Genomic DNA, 23,892 nt, shown 5'->3' with positions numbered 1-23,892 from the left:
TGTCTAATTACTACTTAAAGTGCATATGACAGGTTTCAGTGGTTTTGAAAATACAACAAGAAATTTTGGGGAAGTTAAATTTTAAGCTATACCTACAGGAAGTGACATAGATAGAGGTAAGTTCCATAGCAGCTTGCCATTAACATGGTCGGCACGGCAACAGTTTAAAATGGTTTGCCTCCAACTATGTCACTTCCTGTCAGTGTCCAATAAGGAAGTGAAAACAGGAAGTGAAACTATAAACATCACAAAAAACATCAAACATGGTGCGTTCCAGGACACTGGAAACTGGAATCGTTCCCACTTGAAAATTACGACTTACGACCTCAGAGCGGTCCAGGTGATTAAACTCTTATGCAACAGCTAGCTCATACGATGCTAAAGTTATATGTGCTAAAGTTTCTCCAAATCAGATATAATTAAAAACATGCGACTTAAGGTTGTGTTGAAAACGTTACCAAAAGTAACGTTCACGTCACTGGTTCAGTGTTTTTTTTACAGTTTTAGCGTTAGCTGCTCCTCCTCTGGGGGCCGCCATTACTGTCTTCATCTCGTATACGAACTCGTAGCAGTCTTGAGGTTTCTGAGTTTATAAGTTGTAATTACCAGTTCGAGCGGCGTTTCAAGACATCTTTCCAAGTGGGAGGTGGGACATTTCCGCGTTACCAGTTGCTTTGAAAGCGCCGTACAGAAAGAGGTTTAGCATGTAAATATCTCCTAAGAACTGCCATCACTGTTGACAACTATTAATGATATGCTTCAACATCAAAATGCACAACTCTTGTTCCTTTATACGAACCCATTTTAGCCTTTTCACGTCAATCATACTTTTATTCCCGTAGCTTATTTGAGAGAAAAAAAAAATCTCTCAGTTGATTCTGATCGCCAGAGTGACGGTTCTTTTGTCAGGAAGTTCAAACCGTCATAGCATTGATCAAACAGCAGCAGCAAAACAACTCAATTATTTATGTTACTTTCCTCCGAGGTCACCAGGTTCCCACTTTCTCCCACTTTGGCTAATTTCTTTGTCTCCTAATTAAAAGCAGACAGTTAGCAGAGCGGCGCGCTTATGAGTTGTCGTGTGAACGCATACGTGGAGGTAATTATGTTGGAATAGCACTGCACGGCCTCAAGTTAATTTGACAAACGGGAGACAGGCCTGATTGGAGGAGGAGCAGATGCGTCCTTCAACAAAAGGGGAAAATATAGGACAAAGATGTTTCGAAAGTGGAAAGCAAGCTTGTCTGAAATCAATGGAGTAAAACGCAGGTCTTTACGGGAAACCTAGGAATCATAGGTTGCTCGTCCTCAAACTGTGGCCCGTGTACAGCTGGTGCTACTGATCAAAAGGTTGAGTGAGTCTTGGAAACGTCTGACATTTCAATGTCAGGGTTTGGATCGTCACATGACATCAATCCCTTGACAATGACTGAAGTGGGTAGGTATTGGTATTCATCTCAGGAGCTTCCTCAGCTTTACTTTGTAAACTCTGATTTATTTCTATCCAGGGGTGGCCCATAAATCGGTGAAATGTATTGAATAGTTTAACAAAAAACAATGAATCCACATGAGACTGAATGGGGAAAAAAGTTGGCTCATTTATTAAACAGCAATAACAGAAAAACTATAATTTATAGTATTATTGATGGAACAAGGAATTCTTTGGCTGCACTCAATGAAAATTGGTGAACCAACATTGCCCCTAGTGACTAGGTTTGAGAATTTTGGATTCTCGAAAATTCCTAGAGAGTGTTGGTGGATCTAATTGGTTGATTGGTGGACAACAGATGAGCTACAAATTCAAGAAAGGCTTTCAATATAAATTAAGAACGACATTTCTGTGACAAAAAGTGAACAATATGGTGGCATTTTCCCCATGGCAGACATTGAATCAATCAATCAATCAATCAATCAATCAATCAATCAATCAATCAATCAAACTTCATTTAGAAAGCGCTTTTCATACAAAAGGTATCACAAAGTGCTTTACAGATTACAAAATTGAACACAATGCGCCTGGCACTTTGAGGCGTGCAGACTGGTAACATTAGCGTACGACAAAAACACAACACAGATAAAGTGTTGAGAAGTGGGTCAAGCGCTGCGTTGCCGTGCTGTGGATTAGCCAAACGCAGAGGTAAATATTGCTCTCTCCGAATTTCCTCCAGTCGGCTGCACATGCTCCATGATCCAATGACCTTTTCCTTCCGCCCCATTGGTTTCCTGTATAAGGATCAAGGGGGTCCTGGGACGACGACAGCCTGCCACTGATCGATCTTCAACTCATGCTGAAGTCAACCATTACAGCTGGCCCCATCGATTAGTCCGGTCATTGTTACCGGTTTTGTGAGATGTCCATTTCTGACAAGGAACAGCACTCGGGCTTGATTTCTTTTTTGTTGTTGATGATGGAGACGAAAAAGTCAATTCAAGGAGCTGTGAAATACGCCGGAAACACTCGATATGAGCTAATGCCGAGCAAGAACTGGGGTGATTAATCAGATGTCGTCGTTTCATTGTGTTTTCTTATGACATCTTTCTTCTTCATGTCTGTTTAGTCTACCGCCTCCATAAAAAGCCCTACGTTTTCTAACCAGAGAATATAGATTTAACTTTTTAGTCCAAACATATTCCTAACATCCTATTAATTCACTAGGATGAGTACGTAAGGACTTAATGTTAGCAATGTTTTTAGTCTTGCGAATGCGTTGCAGCAGTTTACCCCAACAAATCTGCACAATACTAACACAATATACTGTAAAGGGGGGGGGTAGGTAAAAAACAATCTGTGCTGCCCCTTTAAATGCTTTCCTTTGTATTCCCTCACACCAACTGTCACTAAATACTACTACTCAGATCTTCCATTTGGTCTTCCTTCTGGCCTCCCACCTGTCAGAACTAACATCAGCTTCCAAACATTTACTCCCTCATTTCTCGCCACGCCGTCTCGATCGAGAAGTAATGTTTTCGACTGTTGCGAAAGAGCGCTCTTAAGCCCCGTAAGACTGGACTGAGCCCCATCAAAAGTCGATCTTATGTCTCAACGCTTTATGAAGCTTTTCCACCCGTCGGACTTTGACTTAGAAGACTCAAATTTGATCAAATGTAAACCCATAATCTATAGACTTTTCAGCTACAGTTGGTATGACACAAACCAATCCCTCATGTGAAACGTGAGGCACATCTCCCTGTGACCCAGACTCCGACATGAATCCTAAAGCGCTCCTCAACAGATGTCCCCCGCGCTCGGGAGGCTACGGCCTTTTCTCCGGGCGTGCCGATGAAAAGGGGGCTCAGGTTGGAGCACAAAGCCCACCGAAAGGCCCCCGACAATGGGCTGCAGCGAGAGGGGCGTGGGGGCCGCTGAATGGAGCGCTCTAATTGCAGAGTACGATGGGGGGACACAGGTAGAAGGGGAAAGATGCACAGATGTCACTCCGAAACGACATGTCAGGAGCGTCACGTTTCACAGTTAAAGACGTGTTTAGAACGATTAGAAGATCACACGGTGGTCATTTACCGAAACTACCCATCAGCAAATATGAAAAGCGTATGCATTTTTTGGCCCATCCATGTAGTTCCCTCTTCTTTTACTGAGCTTATTCACTTTTTTCTTAACAAGATGCTGTCGCTTCACTGTTGACCGTTCAACATTATATTTGTTCATCTGCTCGTGTACAAACTAAAAGTAATTAATTGACACCGTAGGGGGAAAAAAGAAGTCCCTCTTCAGATCTCAGAAGAAGATTGGAGCAAATTTCAGAATTTGCTAGAATAGTGAATATTTTCCATGGAATACATTAAATTCCACTCAGACTAAGCAAATTAGGACATGGTATTTCAGGTCAATGCCACAGACGTGAACCACACGCAATGGAGCGATGTTCCACTCAAATCCCACAAAATTATGACATTACGATAACTTCTCAAGTGTGTGAAATAACTGAGGACTATGATTCCAACAAGAAACAATATGTTGCTGCTGGTAACTGCAACTAAAAAGTGCATTTTTAAGAACTGGAAAGACACAATGGCTGGGTACCGTTACATGATACCGATACCTGAACCTGATACTTTCTTCAAAAACCTACACTAAATATATTTGTCATCTAGAAGCTCATCCAGAACAATAATGTTCATTCATTCGATTATGAAGACTTTTAATCCTTTAACCTCAGCCGCAAAAAAAAGTGGGGAAAAAAAAATGCGACAAAAGAGCCACAAAAGTTTGACAGAAAAAACGTTGAAAAAGTGGCAAAAAAGTGACAAAAAGCAATGAAAAAAACAAACAAACTCAACTCAAAGTGACAACAACACGACAACAACGCAAGGAAATAGTTTAATGTACAGTTTTGTAGGTCTTAGCTTTATAACTCTCCAGTCAATAAAGCTTTTAGATTTGTGTAAAGCCGAACTCATTATCTCCAGTTCGGTTCTACCCCAATCAAAAAGCTTCTGGACTGGAGCTTACAGTGTCTGTCACGTTTTTTGTCGCATTCTGGTCATGTTTTTGTTATATTTTTCGCAATTTTTGTCACGTTTTTGTGACAAAAAATACAACACAACAAAGAAAACTTAACAAAAACGCAACGAAAAACGACTAAAACGTGTTTCCGTTAAAGGGGTTTGTGTAAGTTGGCCATTTTATACTCACTACTGCTACCTCAGGTCATATGTGTAACTGCACCTTATATATTAAGCTTGTGCATTTTTTTTCTGATACCACACTGGTATAGTTTAATGGTACCCAGCCCTAAGAGACACTGACAGAAACATATACAATTTCCTTTTTAGCCTTGATTTGGTCCTGATTCAGCATTTTTATTCAGTCTCGTTTGGCAAAAATTTTACGTACTGCAATGAAATATTGCTAAAATATAATGTTTCATAATATATATTGCATTATATCGCCTCCTCACAATGTGCAGCCCAAACATACAGTCAATAAAAAGGTCAATCTGTGAATTAAAAACCTGTGGGTATAACACTTAATCAAATCCAAATATTTAGCCTGGAGTCCCGGATCAATAGTTGTTGCCGTCGCACCAAAAGCCGTGTCGGCCCCTCCCAGACCACTTGAGGCCCCCCCTTGTTCTTGCCTTCCACTGCACCGTCCCAGCAGTGGTGTGTGCGGGTCATGTTTCTATTTGGAACGTATTGATTAGAGTGTTTATCCCCTCAATCAGTGTGAGAGAGCCCCCAGGCCCCCCAGCAGACTTTAACCAGGCTGCCTATAGACCCACTCAGCCAGCGCAGGCATGGCTTTGGGCTCCCTGTCCTCAGCTTCAAATAACAACTTCAATACAGGGACAAAACAAACTGAATTATATCATTATAAAATGAGATTAAGTCCAGAAAATCAACTTTGTTCAATACTGTAGGTTGAATATTTGCTTATTGTAAAGACATGTTCGGAAAAAAAAAAAAAATGCTTAAATTCATTTTTTTCTTGTGGGCATTTGCAAAATTGTTATTATTTCATATATTATGCTTTGTTAAAACGTTTGACACTACTTTAGAGCATCAGAACCTTGATAGCTTTGTACAGTAATAACCCCTTAAAGTTTGTTTAGACCCTGAAAGTCTATTTCAGAATTGCACTTGTTTAAAACTCTCCAAACTTTTCAATTTGTCTTGTTTTATTGGCACACATGCCCAGAGATGGTGGTGTTATTGAGGTTCCAAGCCTCAATAAAGGTTCGGGACACAGTTTAAACCTCTCCTAAATACATCCAGTTGAATGTTTGAATGTACTGACCATGGATCAGCCCAGCCCTCGGTGAACAAAGTTTGGACACCCCTGGTCTATGCAGCCAGGGGTTAAATCAACAACCTTTTCAACTGGAAAACTGGGGGTCTATTTCTCATTGTCCTATTATATTAGTATGTACATCACACAGTCAAACAGCTGTAAAATTAGAGATGGAGTGCTCACGTACCAGGCAGGAGAAGGAGTCGTTCATCCGGTGCAGCAGAGTGTGTTTCTGTAAAATGCTGAAGAGTGTGGCATGATCAAAACGGGATGGAGCCGCAGAGATCAGGCCCTCCACCCCCTGGCGCTGGGACGGGTCCAAACCTAGAAATGAGCAACAATCAATCGTAAAGGATTAAACTACCTCTTAATGACGATCATAATAATAGTTGATCAAGATAATCCATAATTGATTGAGTAGTAATTTTTGCTACAGTTCAATACTTGAAAAGTGTCACCTGTCGAGTGGTTCTCAACAGCTCATTTAGTTTTGTTTTCAATTACACATGAATTGGACAGTTATGATGCCACAGTGCACCCTATACCTCGGTGTGCAGTAATTCGCATTGTACAATCTAATGTTATTGTTCCTGTTTGGAAATTGTATTGATGTAAATGCATCAATCAACCAAAATAAACCATTCATTCATTCAATTCAAGGCTTTACAAATGCTCGTCTCAGCTGGTTGGGGACATTCTCTCGCCTGTGACTCCTTATGGTTTTCTCTGTCGATTTCTTTCTGTTAACAAAATAAAAACCACTACCTTTCTGTACCAGACTGACACGTTCATGTGTCTGAACAGATTTGTGTGCATCAGGTTGAATAAAGCCTGGTATGGAGGTGCTATATAAATGTGTTCGCACCTCTTTATGAGCACAGCAGTGAACTCAAGTGTAAACACCCAGGCAGGCCGCATTGGCAGTGTCAGCTCTCGCTCTACTGGTTAATAGTTCCCACCTCGGTTGGCTGCGCTCCTCTGAGAAGCTGTAAGCACTTGACTGTGAGAGAGGAGCCAAGATGGCCGATATGTGAGAGGGGAACACTGGAGGAATCCTTCAGTGTCAATGTCCTGTAGGAGTGAGAAAGAGGCTCTCCTCAATTGTTTATTATATAGAGGGTTATGTCCATCTTTACATGACGTTGTGGCTCATTTTTGTGGCTCCCACTACACACATGACCGAAAAAAGACCCCGCACAAAAAAAGGTCACACTCTCTAATATTTGATCAGACTACTTTTACCTTTGACAAACATTTACTGTGGCATTGCTTCAATAAGCTTCAGCAATGTCAAAGGATCCATTCTAGCATTCATTTTTCACCAAGATCTTATATTGACTCTGCAAAGCGTTCTCCAGCACATCCCAAAGTTTCTCAGTGGGGTCAAGATCTGGACTCTGTGCCCAAAACAAGCAGCAACTTCCCTCTCTCTTGGTACAGTGATGTTTCTTTCACCTTTTCCTTTTCCTAATTTGTAGTGTCTGTGCTCCACAATGTTTTACTGGATACTTTTGTACATCTTGGCTATGTTTTTGTGAAGTTCAGTGTTTTTTGTTTTTTTACTGCAGGGAATCTACACTAGTCATGAAGTAAAAGATGTTTGTAAAGTAAACAAACAGCTAGCTTATGAGCTAAAGACATTTGAGAAACACAAATTTCTTCTTCTGAAACAGGCAAGGCTCACCGCTAAGCCACACATGCCTTCTATCCCTACATGTGTTCTGGCTAGACGTTCACTGGAGAATAAAACAGATAAACTGAAAAGCTCTTTCCAGAAGATGGTGAAAGACTGTTGTCGGAGGGAGCTCCGCAGGAAGAAGAGGAAGGAGGAGGTGGAGCCAACCAGTGCAGGACACCACGCTCAGAAACAGGGACAAACCCAGGAGGCGGTGCACTGTTTCAGAGGAGCACAGAAGGGTACTCCAGTTTCCCCTACCTCCAAAAACATGCTGATCAAGTTGGCCCTCAATGGCTGCGCGCTCAGGTGCCGCGGCTCAGGACAAACCCAACACCTGCCAACATTTTGTTAAACAAAACACTTCACCAACGTGACCAATCCATGAGGAAATGATGTCTCATGCTCCCTGAACCACTCTTTCACAATGTGAGGCCGATGAATCCTGGCATTGTCATTGACGTGCCATGCCCGTGCCATCAGCGGAAAAAAAAATCCATTGATGGAATAACCTGGTCATTCAGAATGTTCAGGTAGAAGAAGAAGAACTTTGTATAGCACTTTTCACAAACATGGTCACAAAGCGCTTTAGGTTGTCAGATGATCTCATTCTTTGGGAACATGGTTTTACTGAATCTAGACCTGACCAACCACAGATCATAACAGTTAGTTCAATCCAGGTGTTGACTTATTTGAATGAATTGTCTTTATCTGGGGCTTTCTTCAAAAAGTCAAGTTTTGTCTTAGTTTCAGACTGCATTCAGTGAACTCTATAACGGCAAGTAGATGCAATGCAGGGAATTTGAAAACAGGACAGAAGATAGACTTTAGCGAAATCAGCATAAAAGCTATACATTACATATCAAGTCCCCATTTTGAAACTACTTGTGTATGTGCATTCAAATTCCCCGTTTACCACTCAAGTCGCTCAATGTGTCCCCATTTGGGGCAATCTGCTTTATACAGCAGTAAACATCCCACGCAGGACACTGCCGCTCCGCATTGTACGGCCGACACTTGAGCCCTTTTGCAGCTGATCAAAACGCTGCTTCGAGGTCAACGAAGAAAGGAACAGTGGGGGAAAAAATAAAGGCTGAAGTGGCACGAGGCTTCGCCTGAGCAAACCTGGGTTCATTTCAAGTCCATTCAGTGGCTCCTGTTAATGGCCCCACCAAATGAAAAGCCTCACACTCTCCACTCGGCGCTCTTTGTGGAAGTACATTTGGCGATGGGAAGTTTCAGAGGGTGACACATGGTCCGGACAAAAGGCGAAGAATACCGGCCCGGCTCGTCTTCGCTTTCGACGCCCGCGGCTCCCTGCCCGAGACGAGCATTAGCGGCCGCTTTTTTTATCAACGCTGCCATTTCGGTTTTTGTTTTCGCCACCAAGAGCCCGCCGGGACACTTTCAGACATTGGTCGTTTTCTACAACCCCCCCCCCCCATCCCCGTCCCCACCCCTTCACCCTCCCGATTGTTTCTTTCCTTTGACTGGACAGCAAAAGTGAAATCTCCACAATCAACTTCCAATCGACCTCGCCTTTTTGCTTATCCCATTCTTTTCGGTGGCCTGCTTTTTTTTCCCCGTCCCTTCTTCTTCTACTGTGTCATTCCGATGTAGGTCATTTTACATCCGTTACCTTGAAAAAACGAGGCTGCGCTTAATGTAATTTGTAGACTCCCGCACGTTGGAAGACTGAAAAGGAGACAAAGAAATATAGATTGGTGCTGATAATAAGAAGAGAGGGGTGGGGGGGCCCAGGGCAGTATTGATTGGGACGCTCACAAAGAGAGGTGCAGGGAGAGGGGGGGTGATGCTGATTCCTGTCAACTCCAACTTTTAGCCATTATGCTGGGGGCTGGAGGGAGGGGGGCGGGCTAGGGCGGCACGGGGAGCCCGGCACTGGCACAGATGGTCTTGTATTCGTAGACCGTGTTCACTTCCATTACCGGCATTGGAAATGGAGTGGCATTAAGTCATTTTTCTAAACTCGGCGACCCAGCTCGTGATTTGTTTTGAAGAGGTTATGTCAAGAGGCCACGCTTCTGCGCGCGGATAAAGGCTGAATGCTGAACTCCAAGGCCCCGCTCTCGACACGAGGAAAAAAAAAAAAAGCCAGCTCAAAATTATAGCAACACTTTTGTCAAATTGAGGACAAACCAATTCAGAGAGGAGTGTTTGTGCTTTGCCTTACTCAATGAAAATCTAATGACCTTTTAGATATTTATAAACAGAAAATGACATGTAATGAATACTTTTCGGAAATCATTGTGGGTAGATTATGATGAAAAAGAGCTACAAGGGCTCACAAAACATTCTACTTTAGTCAATCCCAAGTCTCGACCCTCAATTGATAATGTCTACAGAATATTTAAGAGAAATTATGAAAAAAGTTTCATTTCTAAACAATAAAATATTACATTTAAAAGACAATGACCGCATTTAGTAATTGTTTTTAGTTTTTTCAATTCGTCATTGTAGCGAGAATTCTACAAGTTCAATAGAAGAACAACAAAAAGTTAGACTACTGCAGCGTGTCTATGTTGGGTAGTGATAAAAGTGCAGAGAAAAGTAGAAAAATGGCCGATCAAAAACTAGCTGCTCAACATTGTTTGCTGCAGCAGAAAATGTCAGGAATTTGACGATTACAAGGGCTTGAATGAGGGGAATCCACGGATGGCAGCGACAACTCAGAACAGGCTGGATACGGACCAGATGACGGTCATCATAGTCAAGCAATCACACAGGCAAATCTGAAAAGAACGCTACATCACTGTGAGTATGTATATCCAATTCAAACCAACTACACAGTCGGTCACAGTACTGCACATACTGGTCGTCAATATTTCTAAACTCGCCCACATGAAACAAAAGCTAGCAAGCAAGTTCAATGTCTTCTCTGTGACAAGAACACTATGACAGATTTGTGGACCTCGTGGATATGTCTGTGTTCATTAATGGTGCATTGTGGAACTTTGCATGTGCAAAAAACACAACTTTTTATTAGTGTGTAATTCTATTTTCAGCGCCCCAGTGGTTAGCATGGCACCTTTATTTTCCATCACAGTGGTTTCCAAGATGCTGTGTAGGTCTGGTAGATTTTCACTGCTGACAAACCTTTAAAAAACAATTCATCCTGGAGCTTTGTAGAGGCTGCCGTTAAGTAAACGCGCCAAGCTAACAACCTGTATAGCCATTGGATCACAAAAAGGTCCATCACGCACAGATATCAAGTTTGTTTTTTTCCACATAAAAAGTTCCATAATGCACCTTTACGGTATGCATGCCTTATGAATAATGCAAATAGAGCAAAAACTTTTCAAGTTCAAGTTCTGGCACTGTATTTATGTGTCTTTCATGCTAGCTAGCCATTAGCTTCCAGGCAAAAACACAGTGAAGTCTTCAGAATGTTTTCAACATGGTGACCATCAATGCCCATCAGTAACTTGCTGTCTGCGAGCCTGGCTATCACCAGACTAAATATCATAAGTTATACTTAGTCTGGGAACCAGACTAAGTATAACTGTCTGCCCGTCTGCTGCTGTCATGGATCCATAAATAAACTATTTTATTTAAATCCGTAAACAAAGTACAAATATAAGGAGGGAAAATAATAGGACGACCAGCGAAAAGTCCAGTTGGAAGTCATGTGGATTTAGTCCATTTGCTCAAGCAAAAGGCTGGATCAAGGTCGACTCTGTCAAGATCTCTGCTTAAATTTGAAGGTGAAGCTCGATCTCTCATCTCATATCTGTCTCATGTGTGCTCCATTGCCATCGTCACGGCAACAGTCACATCGTTGTGACGGGGCACGGTGAGAGACGCAGAGTGGATGATGGCAGGTATCGACACGAGGGGGGGGGGGGGGGGGGGGGCGACTTTGGTTACAGACGCGACTCCATCGGTCTGTCCGAGTGTGGACGTGACGCGAGGTCAGGACCAGGGAAAAAGACGGAAACGTAGATGGACAGAGTCATTGAGCCTAAAGTGAAGTCAAATGGAGGGAAGTTGAAGTCGAGATCGGTTCAAGAGGTACTCACTGGTGAAGCTTTAGGATCCAGCTTCAACCTGACATGCGAGAGATACTAAGGTGAAACACTGCAGGTGAATATGGGAAGAAAAAAAAATTCATTGCAACTGTCATTTTATTTAAAAATTAGACACACAAAATTGCCTATATTTTCAGTGACAAAATCTAAAGCTTTAAATTGGTTTTCTTTTGATATATTAGTTACAATCCAGAGAGGATTTTTGATATCTTGTTTACTTTTTGAATTAGCAACTTAGAAATAATTATAAATCTGTGAAAATCCTAATTTTGCCTTGTTTTTGTGATTCAGATCTTCAGGTGCATGAGAAAAGTGATCTTAAATGCATCAAATTTTCTACCTGTATTTTTATAGTCCGGTCTCATTAAGCATCCCTTTCTTAAACAAGTAACAAACAGAAGTTCATTGCAGCATATTAAAATAATGAGGAAGCTAAAGTATAGTTTTGGCACTGCAGTTACATGTTTTAAGATAATGAGGCCGTTTACTTCACGTCCACTTCAACAAAGTTAGGAAGTAGACTTTATTCAAGGGAAGAAACTTTACAAAAAAGCTCGGGCTAGTAGACTCCAGCCTCCGCCTGTCTGCTCGGAGTGACTTTTAGAGGTAAAAGGAGCAGACAGACTGTCAAACGGAGCACCTGCCGTTTCAAAAACACGAGTGACAGCTGTAAACATGTGTGACGACCCACACACAGTCAGGACCTGGACTACGGCCCGATCTGACCTGGACCAGACTGGGATCAGACCGGGTTCTTCAGCACCGGGGGACACACACACACACACACACACACACACAGACATACATACACACACACATACATGCACACAGGGCCTGGAGACACTTCCACCTGTTTGAGCTTTGTTTACACCGTCTGAACACTGGCCCACATCGGGGAGAGAGAGGCGGCAGCTGACCTTATCCTTTAGGACCAGGCATTTCTATCCAAGTGATGGGAAACTTAGGAACGCTGCTATTAACAATTCAACAAAAAAAACTTTTCAAAGGTGAATGGTCCTCAAAAAGACAGGTAAAGCCACATGTTATGACACAATGTAGTAAGATTTTAACTTCCTTGTGTAATAAAACCGCATGCTTTTGTAATAAAATGGATCTCTACACATTATCAAGTAATATTGTAAAAAGGTATTTGGGTATGTTGCACAAATGAGTCTGATTTAATGACTAAAAAAAAAACGATTCAATGACTACTTAACTGCTGACAACTGAGTAGCAGATAATGAGGAAAGCTTTGTAACTGTTTTTGAAATGATAAAAGAAGTATATTAAATAGTGTGCAGTCATCATAAAGTGTTGCTACACATCTTATCGTATTGAATAATAAGCTATGGCAAAATGAGTACAAAATGCGGCACAAAAATGGCTCCGTCCAAAATGTGACAAAATCGAGGATGAAAGCGGCAACAAAAAAGTGAGAAAAAAAATAACAAAATGTGGTGAAAAAATGATAATAAAAAAAAAGCAACGAAGGAGAGACAAAAACATGATAAAAAACGCTTCAATAATGTGACGATAACGCGGCGTCAACAGGACTAAAAAGTTACGATCACTGTTGTAGGCCTTAGCTTTCAAATGAGGCGTTACGCTGTTGCTCTTTAAGATTTAGGTAAAGCCGAACTGTGGAAAATGCTCGGACGGGAATAGTGTCATAGAGCTGCATTAGTCACCACATCACGCTATGACGATCTCTCCAAATTGGAACATTGATCACGATTCAACTTTTATCGTCATACCAGCCCTTTCGCTTTACCTTCATTTCAATGGTTTGCTGGTCTGTAAAGGCTTCTTACATACTGTACATACAGGGTAAAAAGAAATACTTAGGGAGATTACAACAAGAATTCATGGTAATATGTGAAGGATGTAGACTCTTCGGAACCTCCTGAGACCTCATCCTGTACGACGCTGATCAAAGCTAATAAACAACAGTCAATGCTATCACTGATGTAACTCATTTCTCTCTTTGCCCTTTTTTGACCTGATTGATTTCGTCAAACAAGGGAAAAGGTTTGCAAAGCGGCGCTGGACACGGCTACCCGAATGACCGTGAGTGACGAGTGCTACCTTTGTATCACAGCCCCGTTACGTGACAATCTCCGGCATGACTTCTGTGTGTAGAATCCCACTTTATGTGCTCTAAAAGCCAGTCGATACGCTGCTGCTGCTGCTGTTGACGCTTTGTGATTGGAAAACGCTCTAAAAAGCCCTGAGCCGGAGAAGCGCTTTCTCTTATTGTCTAACTGTTTACCGCCAGTTATTAACCTTCAAATGTGGCACAAGAACAGCTCATTAAAAACGCTCGACGCCGTTCGCAGCGAGTCAAGACGGGACCGCTGTATTAATCTTCAACAGCCCAGCTTTTATTTGTGTACACATGCAGCCATTACTGTTATTTAACCTGTGTATTTTTATTTTTTTCATAAGAACTATTGCGCGTGTGTGTGCGTGTGTGTGTGTGTGTGTGTGTGTGGGGACTTTCCAAAGCAAGTTCAACATTATTAAAGAGCCTCCTGATATCACAAGCGCAGACACTTAGCACCCAGTTAAGAGCTATTTCAGGGACACCTTGTATTTCCTCCGGCAAACAGCGTGTCAGCACCTCTCCGCTATTAGCGCTTCAGCCTGGCCCATTAGCCGCTAACGAGAGGCGGCGAGAACGGGCCTCCGCCTCGGCAAATTACACAAATGTGAAGGTAATCGGCTCCCGGAGAGGGCTACTTGACAACACAGCGGAGGAGCAGGAGGGAGGCGCCGGCGCTCCTCTACACGGATAACGAACGGGAGGATAAAAAAAGAAGCAATGTGACGGCAAGCAAGGAAACTAAATGTGCTAAATTATGAGTAAAGGTATGATAAAAAAAATTTGAAGTAAAATGAACTTCACAAATTGCAATTACTGCTCCGTAGTCTAATCGTTTATTCTATCATAAATAGGAGCAATTTGTTCGGGCTAATTTAAAGAAAATGTGGGATGTTTTTTCAAACTTCTTACACCAACTTGACGATGCTCGATCTCATCTGTTCTTGGAAGCTTAGTAGGACTGGGCCTATAGATCGAAAAACCGAGAGAGCAGCTGTGGCTTATCAAGTGCTGGGAGTGTAATGAACAAGGCACGATGATGATCATTTCAAGGTAAGAAACATTTACACAGCTACATGAGACTGCGAATTGCATCTTGTTGCAGTTTTGTATACCTGTTATTGGAGTCTATACAACACGCACCTGACCAGCTGGAAACCTCAGTTACTTAAATACAGGTTGCGACTTTTAAAAAAAATATTATTATATATTTTATTTTGTTGTGTGAATCAATCATAGTCACACACTAAATCACCATGACAATAAAGACATAAAAAGTATGCAGGGGTATATGAGAGGCAGGCTAGTCCAGATGACTTTTTGAAAACATTTGCTATAATTTGAAAGATTTCGTCCAAACAGGTTCAGTTGTTTTTGCCGTCTGGATACTTACCTTACATTTCCATTCTTTAGATTTGTCAAACAGTGCACTCCTCCTAGTTGCATGGGAGAAGGGCTTGAGCACTAGAGCCCTAGATCTACCACACCAGACAAGACCCCAGGTGTAAGACTGTGCAAAGAGGCCCCTGAGACAATCCAGCACATAACTGCAGGGTGTAAGATGCTGGCAGGGAAAGCTTACATGGAGCGCCATGACCAAGTGGCTGGCACGTTATTGAAGTAACTTCCGATATGCCACACCACTGTGCAATATCGTAATATTGATATTATTACGCTATTTCACTAAACCATTTCAACACAATATGTTCCATTCTAATTAACCAAAAAGTGTAAGTAACTCGTTTTTCAGCAAAATGTGTCAAAACAAGACCTACAAAACTCTACATCAGCACCACAACAACAAGACTAAAACTTTAACTAAAATAGGACTAAACTAAAACTTTAACTAGAACTTTTACACATTTAGACACAGTGCATTTTTGGGCTGGGTTTGCAAAAAAAAAAAGGTCGATTTCAGTCCGATGAAGACTTTAGTGATGTTGCGATATATTGTGGCTTCTCGCGATGTGGATATTGCTATTGAGATTTTTTGTGATATATCGTCCCCTAATCTGTGCAGAGTATGGGCTGGAAACCCCAAGGTCAAAGTCGGATACACCTTCAAAGGTGGTAGAGAATGACCGAGCCAAGATCCTGTGGGTGTTCCAGACACAGACAGAATGGTAATAACAAAGAGCAGTTGTGGTTGACATAGCAGTATGAAGAAATATCAGGGGCTCAGAGAAGAGCTGGAGAAGACCTGAAAGCTCTTTTCAGAAGTTTAAATGAATAACTGAATTTGTCAGGCTAGAGTGAAGGTGGATGTTGTGCAGTAGGGAGGTGACTTACTGATGGGAGAGGCGGTTTTCTGGTTGGCCCCCCTGCAGTTGGTGGTCTTGTTTTGCAGCGGTGGCACAGGCTTGTAAGACTGTCCCGTGGCGCGGTACATGGCCTGCACCCACAGCACCCTATCCTGTTCGTCGTCACAGGCGAATATCACCAGCTCCCCCTCTCGAACCGCGTTAAAGAACACCCGCCCCCCCTGAAGACCTGAACAAGACACAGAGGAAGAAGAAGTTTGAGACCCAGTTCCAGATCTAGTTTTTACTTAATAATGTCTTAAATGATGTGTTTTTCAGGCTCTATTAACTAATGCGTGCCATTGAAATGTAATTATACAATATGGCAGCAGAGGGTACAATCCAGCAAAGTGAAACAAGCTACACACAAAGGCTGCTAAATTGCGATCATGGCAGGTTATAGCACAAGGTTGAGCACCGCCATGAACAAAACAAGTCTGGTCAAGATGAGAAAAAGAACGACAGATGAAATATGCAGGATTACTGACACACGCGCGAATGGAACACCTCTCGGAAAATGTTATACTGTACTCAAACATTCTTATTCACTTTCTTACTGCTGCCTGTAGGCTGGGATTTACTCCGGTTTAGACCTGGTTTACTACTAGCCTGGCCAACCGGATAGTCTTCAGAGCATTCAAAGACAATAATGTAGTAGTGGTGGTCAAAGTACTCAATCCGAAAGCAAAAGTACAGATGTAAAATGCTCCAATATAAGTGAAAGTCAAAGTAATACTTAAGTGAAGGTACTGAAATATTTGTGGTAAAAAATACAATTAACCGGTAGTGTAAATAATTGTTAAGAAAAATAACTTTACAGCTTCAAAAAACACAACATCTGCGTGCAAATTCCCCCTCTGTAAGGCAATAGGACAAGGACAAAACCTGCTCCTTGTGGTGAGCCAGTGGAATTGAACATTGAAATTGAAACAGTTCTTATTGGATCTTCCTCAATCAGAAAGTGGAAATGATTTGGTATCAGCACAGTTCCAGACGCTTCTTCATACGGAAAGAGAGTAGGAGTGGTTGGCTACTCGGTCAGAGGAGTTTACACCCAACTGAGTCATTTAAAGCAGGTTTAGGCCTCTTAAAGTTTTAAAGTTTTAAATTTTAGACTTGATTTGGTCCACAATTAATCTTGTTTAATGCCGGTGGTACTTAGAAAGTTAATATTTTTGAAGGTGTACTTTGAGTGAAAACTTTGAGTACCGCTGATTTCGCTCATTATGTCCAAGCAGCTCGAAAAGGAATGTCAACCATTTTTAGGGGCATTTGCTTTCGGTTCAAATCAAAGCGGTTGGCACATTTGATGCAAGTTATTTCAATCATGTTCTGTAAATTTACAAGGGATATTTTCAGTGAATAAAACTGAATCCCACGGACATTCCAGATACAAACTTAACATTTTGTCTAGAGGGAAAGGTAACCAAAATCATAAAGCATATCCCAGCAACTATGGACATGAAGCAGGGGCGCAACCTTGACAGTGGCCATACAAACATATAAACTTTCACACACGTCTCACACCCGACACTGCCCTCTGGCATTAACTCCACTGGTGACAATAGAAATGTTAGTATTTCAAAGTGTCATGCCGTCTCTGGGGAGGAGTTACCAGGCTGCGGGTCGCAGTAGTCCACAGTGTACCCCTCCAACTGCATCAGCTCCTGCGGCTCAGCTTTCTTGTCCCTGTAGCTGCTCATGGCAAATGTGTACTGGCTCACCTGACAGAGTACACAACAAACAAGAGGAATTGTTTAGTACAGAGAGACAGAAGTATAAACATAGATCTGATTAGCCTCAACATCAATAAAAAAAAAAAATATATATATATACAGTGGGAGGCAAAAGTATGTGAACCCTCCTGTGAATGTTTACATGTTATGGCCAATGTAACATGTAATTGTTTGGGAAGCAGACACTGTAAACTTATTCTTAAAGATCAGACCACATTTTAGGACCAATTTAGGCAGAAATGTACTATAAGAAATTCAAATGGGTTCACATACTTTCTCCTCCCACTGTATATTGACACTTTTTTTCAAAAAAGGTACTAGGAAAAAAAGGCAAACTTATTTTTCATATTCTTGAAAAAAACTTCTGGCATAATAACCTGTACAAGCACAAAATATCTTCGTTTCCAGCGTTTCCAAACCCTCTGACCCAGCGCGTAGAGATATCTGCAAAACACAAACGCACAGTGGCTTAACATTCAGAACCAACTTTTCTCCATAAACACAGACCATTTAAACTTAAACAACTGTTTCTGCATAATTTACTGTCGCTTCCAACATAATTCAATTTTCAGGCATTTCTCTTTTTGAATTACAATTTAGTCTAAGTTGGACAGTTCAGTTCAAACCAAACTTAATTAGCGTCGCTTTTACCTGAGTGATTAGGCTCTTTTTTCGCCAATAACAATGTTCCTAGGTCTCATTTATAAAGCTGTACATGGGATTCTATCAAAGAGCACATACAAGCAAAACCCAAAGTTCATGTACACAAATGTGGATTTATAAACCCCTCCGTAAGAACACCCCTGCTCCATCTTTGAATGGGATTTGTACATGTCCTGTACACAAACTAAGTAGACGCTCAAATTTATGTCCAATGATATTTTTTTTCACGAGAGCAGTGAACATGCTTCTATCAATCCTGCTTTCTGATCAAAATACTCCAATCCCAGTGCCAGTGACTGCAAAACACTCTCATGACAAAGCAATTAGATAAACAAATAACTCTTTATTCCCCCAAAAGACATCTTCTTATTGCTTTTCCTCAGAGTAGCCTAAATTGAACAGAGACTGTATCAAAAATGAGTTACAAGCCTTACTTACTGACTTTTGAGGTGAGTGTTATTTTAATATTCCACCAAGATCTTGATGACGGGAGAATTGACAACGTCTATTAATGCACTGGACACTTCTTAATCCAATTTTAGCTCTGCTTCTTTGATGTTTTCTCTGTTTGATGCCACTGAAACCATTTTTTTCTCCACAGAAGGAACTTACTAATTGCAGTCAAATAGGAGACTCGAACCTATTTGCTTCGTTAAACCCAGGTAGGATTTTTGACATAGGGCAGAGTCCAGTCCATCCAGAGTGTTGTCGATTTCTGAGGATATTTTTTTCCTAAATTCATGCAGTTCTCATATTTGAAGAGCTTAGTGGCGCTAGGCTAGTGCATTCCTATGGTATCAGCTAGCCTGCATTAGAAACAGTCTGACCCGCTCCACAGTGCACCTGAGGCAAATCACGTATAACGCCAGACTAACTATATACACTGCGTTCCAAATTATTATGCAAATGACATTTTTCTAAGATTTTCTAAATTGCCAACTCAAATGAGAGTCAGCATAATTTTCAAGTCTTTACCTGGTAGAGGATCAATTAAATGTGGTGGAAAAAATTTCCTAGTGATAACGGTATTTTTTTCAAAAATAAATATAGTAAAAACCTCAAAATCCACTGTTCCAAATTATTATGCAACTCATCGTTTCAATACATTTTAAAGCTTGTAATTAACTGAAAATGGTCATTTGTTGTATTAGTAGCATTAGGAGGTCATACTTACTGAAACCAAAAGCTATTTCAATCAAAAAAATATTAACAGGTCAAGTTATATTTTATCATAGGAGCCCTTGTGTGATAGCAGCTTCAAAAGTCCTAAATCCATTATAATTGCAAGTTTTTGGACAGTTTCTGCTTGGATTTCTTTGCAGGATGTTAGAAAAGCCTGCCAGAGCTGCCGTTTGGATGAAAACTGCCTCCCACCCTCATAGAAGTTTTTTTTGTTGAGGCTCCAAAGGTTCTCAATAGGGTTGAAGTCAGGGAGGAGGGGGTCCACATCATGAGTTTCTCTCCTTTTATGCCCATAGCAGCCAGTGATGCAGAGGTATTCTTTACAGTACTAGCTGAGACCCGGCCTTTGGCCGGGCCTCGCTAGTCTCCACATTTGATATTCAGAGATTATGAGTTATTACAAAGAAATGTCCAGTATAGTCCCTATAACCCGTCACTCAGTACAGCTGTAGACCCGCAGTAAGTAGACCAGTGGTTCCCAACCCATTCCTAAAACTATGGCCACTCCAAATGTTTAAAATAATGAATGCTAAAAGTAATGTCAAACAAACTGCAATTGGAGTGTTTGCACCCGTACTCCTTTCTTATAAACTACATCGACAATATGTTGCAAAACTCAGGGAATAGAAATGAAGAAACAGTGGAATATTTATGGAGAAATATTAGCGGTTCAGCTCTAACGGTTCGGTTCACGGTGCAGGACCCGTGGTTTGGAGCAATCTAAAAAATAAGAAGTTGTTTGTTATTAGACAGTATTTATATCATTAGAATGCAATTGGCAATGCTTTCAAAGCCGATTTATAGAATGTAAAGAAGAAATAGAGAAGAAATGGTACAGCAGCAAAGTAAAAAAAAACATAGCCTAAATAAATAAAAAAAGCAACAGTGCAGGCCATGCGCTGGTTAAGTGGTTTCACTTTCGCTTTCCGCACACGGAGGCTGAAGCTCTCGGAGCAGCGCGTTTCATTTGAAGCTCGTGTTTCTGCGTGTACTTTTTTTCGGAGACAAAACTTTGGAGACGGAATATGACCAGGATTGGATCTTACGCATGTGTCTGAGCTTCTGACATGACAGCACTGGATCTGTAATGAACCACAGCCTCGGTCACTGCAGGAGAAACTGAAACAAAGACGCGTAGATGTGTTTTGGAGGATGTAACTGTACCTGCGCGGAGCGTCTACAGCTGCAGTTTAGGGTGAGTGACGATGACACACATCGCCCTGTTAGGATGCGCGCGCGCACACATACACACACACAGACGCACGGCAGTCAGATCTCGTGCACTCGCGTTGTTGTGACGGCGGGTTGTCCTCGGACAGCAGCACCGCGGTCCATATGGACCCGTGACCAATGCCCGCGGCCGGTGGGACGGTGACGTGGGGCCGCACGCGGATTTTTGGGAAATGAACATGGCAAGTCTTATATAGCGCTTTTCCAGATGCTCGTCGGTGTACAATTTGTTGCAGTATTCATTCAGTCCACTGCGCACATCAGCCCCCACCACCAACCACGCACACACTCACTACTGTCGCCAGGTTCCCAAACGGTCTCCCATCCCAGTCCTAACCAGGCCCATCCCTGCTTAGCTTCAAAGTCGGTATGGGAAATAAACATGGCGGCGCCCAGGCGGCGGCCATTGAGATAGCGTTTTCTATAATAGATGACATGGTGCATTGTCATGCATGAAGAGGATTTTGTTTGGGAAAACACAACTCTTCTTTTTGTAGCATAGAAGACAGTGGTCAGTCAGAAACTCCACATATTTTTCAAAGGTAATTTTCACACATTCATGGAGCCTAAAGGGCCTAAAGGGGCCGACCAGCTCTCTCACCATGATTCTGGCCCAAAGCATGACTCCACTACCTCTTTACTGACGTTACTGCCTTGTTGGGACATTGTGGTCATTCACCAACCATTCACTACTCCATTGAGTTGACCATCCAGGGTTACCCGGCGCTCATCAGTGAACAAGACTGTTTGAAAATGAGTCTTCATGTATTTCTGAGCCCGTTGCAGCCGTTTCTGTTCATCAGCATTCAATTAACCGTTTAGGGGAGGCCCGGATAGAAGGTTTATGCACAACTGCAGCCTCTGGAAGGTCCTACACCTTGATGTTCGGGAGACTCCAGAGGCACCAGCAGCTTCAAATACCTGTCTGCTGCTTTGTAGCATCTGTTCTCTTAATCTGATGTGTTTGTCTGGCAGAAACCGTCCATATTGTGCCTTTATCGACACAAATTGGAGTGTGCTCTGAATCATCCACAAATCTCTTATCAGTACGATGATTACACTTAAACTTTCATGAAATATCGAAGGTTTTCATACCTAGACCAAGGCATTCAACTATTTCAAGCTTTTCATCAGCAGAAAGACCCTTTTTCTTTACCATATTGCTTGAAAATGATGATCTGCATAATAAAGTGGAACACCCTTTTTCAGTAGTTTTTCCCTTAACTGGGCTTAACCCGACAACTAATCATCCCAGGTCTCTGAGATTAATGTCAGTGATTCATAGAGCCCCGAGACACGATACCATCCACAAGTTTCATTATTTTTTAATTTTTTTTTACCTTTTTGACACAAAAATACAATTTGCATAATAATTTGGAACGCAGTGTAAATGCCTGTGTCGATAGAATCATTTTTTGGAATAAAACTGACCTTGCATCACATGAATGATCGCATTTTGAGGGACTATTTTCTAGCAGATCACTCCGCCGCCGCGTAGCTTATACAACCACAAAGCTGATGCTGCTCAAATATAAAGTATTTTAAATGCAAAATGGTTAAAATTACTCTATCGACTGTGGAGCGGGTCAGACTGTTTTTAATGCAGGGTAGCTGATACCATAGAAATGCACTAGCCTAGCGCCACTAAGCTCTTCAAATATAAGAACTGCATGAATTTAAGAAAAAAAAATATCTCCAGCTATCAACAACACTCTGGATAACTACACTGCAAAAAGTAATTAACTAGATCAGTATAAACATCTCAATTTGAGCATAATAATCCAAATTTTAGTTGTTTTGACTAGTTAAGAAGTTGTAGGGCATTTGTCCTAGATTATTTCACTTGTTCAGAGATGTTTCTGACTCGTTTCAATACATTTCGTCCTTATTTCAGGTCATTTTCTTTGCCAATGGGGTAAGAAAATTGGTCTTATCTCATTGGCAATTTTACTTTCTTATTCCAAGCGAGATTTACCTTAGAACTGGTCTGAAATGTCCTCAAACAAGCAAAGTAAATGTTGCCCCCTCGAAATCACCAGGGAGAATCAGTTGGCTTTTCAAAGTTTATTTCGAGCTCAAATAGTACAGAAAAGAAAAGGGTAAACATAGGTCCCCTGTGAATAAAGGATAAAATAGTTTAGCGTACTATGGATTAAGTTAAAATGGATACAGACAAAACGACACTTACACGTCCCAGATGTGACAAGGCTTAGGCCACAGCCCGACTACTGCGCCACAGCTTCTGCCCTGAGGCTGTGGGCCTAGCTCTTTTAAACTAGAATAAACAGGTCACGTGATGGACGCGCTTCCGGTTTCAATTATAAAAAGACAGTGTTTAATTTGGCGAAAAGATTAATAAATACTGTTATTTACAGTGAACCATTTACCAACAATAAGAAAGCGCTTAAATACTTTGTCGAAAATGGGCGAGCAACACCAACTGGGTCCGATCAGAAAAAGTGTCTAAATGAGTGAAAACCGACAAAAACAGGATACATTTCCTCAATTCAAGTCATTTAAGCCAATGCGTGATATTTCCTTTTTGCAGTGTAGGAAATGAGGCCCTGAAATATCCCTTTAAGGACCCTAACCTTCCACTTTTCTTGGATGGAAATTAAGGCTACAACTAATTGCTATATTTCTGACAAGTGTTGCTATTGGGGTAAGATTTGTGATTTCTCTTTTAGAAGCAGTACTCTGTGAGCCGACTGTCAACCCTGCTCCTTTCCCCCCTCGCTCAAACGCGACAAGCTAAAAGAGCACAAAGTGATTGGTCAGCGGCTGCGTCTCCGTGTCGTTGAATGGGAGAGATGGGGAGGATGACCAGCGCGGCCTTTTCCAATCAATGCGTGCTCCCGGCGGCTCCTGAAAGCGTGGGACACACACAAGTGCAAGTGCAGAAAAAATCAATGTGCTCAGAGCGCTCCGTTTATCCCCCCCGTTTTTGACACAGGACGGGCCCAGTCAAGGCCGCGGCGTCTGGGCGGGAGTAAGTGGGACAGTCTGTGGTGGTGCGAGGGTGACAGCGGCAGCTCTTAAGAGAGCCGTGCATGAGGCCAGTGAGGAGACCCGCGGCCGAAATCACCGCCTGGATGATCGCAACGAACAAAAGCTGCAATGTTTAGGTCAAATCATATTGTATATAAAAGCTGGCCATCATGTTGACAATGTTCTGAATCACTTAGCAATTTCGACCTTCTTCTT

The 23,892-nt window shown here is 41.8% G+C and overlaps 1 protein-coding gene across 5 annotated transcripts in view; it reads right to left on the bottom strand.

Annotated features, from left to right (window-relative positions):
• Positions 1 to 23,892, bottom strand: part of cadps2 (Ca++-dependent secretion activator 2) — a 210,858-nt gene that overhangs the window by 82,473 nt on the left and 104,493 nt on the right. For all 5 annotated transcript variants that reach the window (XM_079567674.1, XM_079567670.1, XM_079567671.1 and 2 more), the window contains exons 9-12: positions 17,991 to 18,057; positions 17,493 to 17,601; positions 15,867 to 16,067; positions 5,940 to 6,076 (exon numbers count right to left, since the gene is read on the bottom strand). In XM_079567674.1, coding sequence (XP_079423800.1) covers positions 5,940 to 6,076; positions 15,867 to 16,067; positions 17,493 to 17,601; positions 17,991 to 18,057 — 514 coding nt within the window. The remainder of the gene's footprint in view (positions 1 to 5,939; positions 6,077 to 15,866; positions 16,068 to 17,492; positions 17,602 to 17,990; positions 18,058 to 23,892) is intronic.

Source organism: Gobius niger (genome assembly GCF_951799975.1).
Source record: "Gobius niger genome assembly, chromosome: 12".
NCBI classification, from domain to species: Eukaryota; Metazoa; Chordata; class Actinopteri; order Gobiiformes; family Gobiidae; genus Gobius; species Gobius niger.
This window is presented reverse-complemented; position numbering and strand designations above follow the sequence as displayed.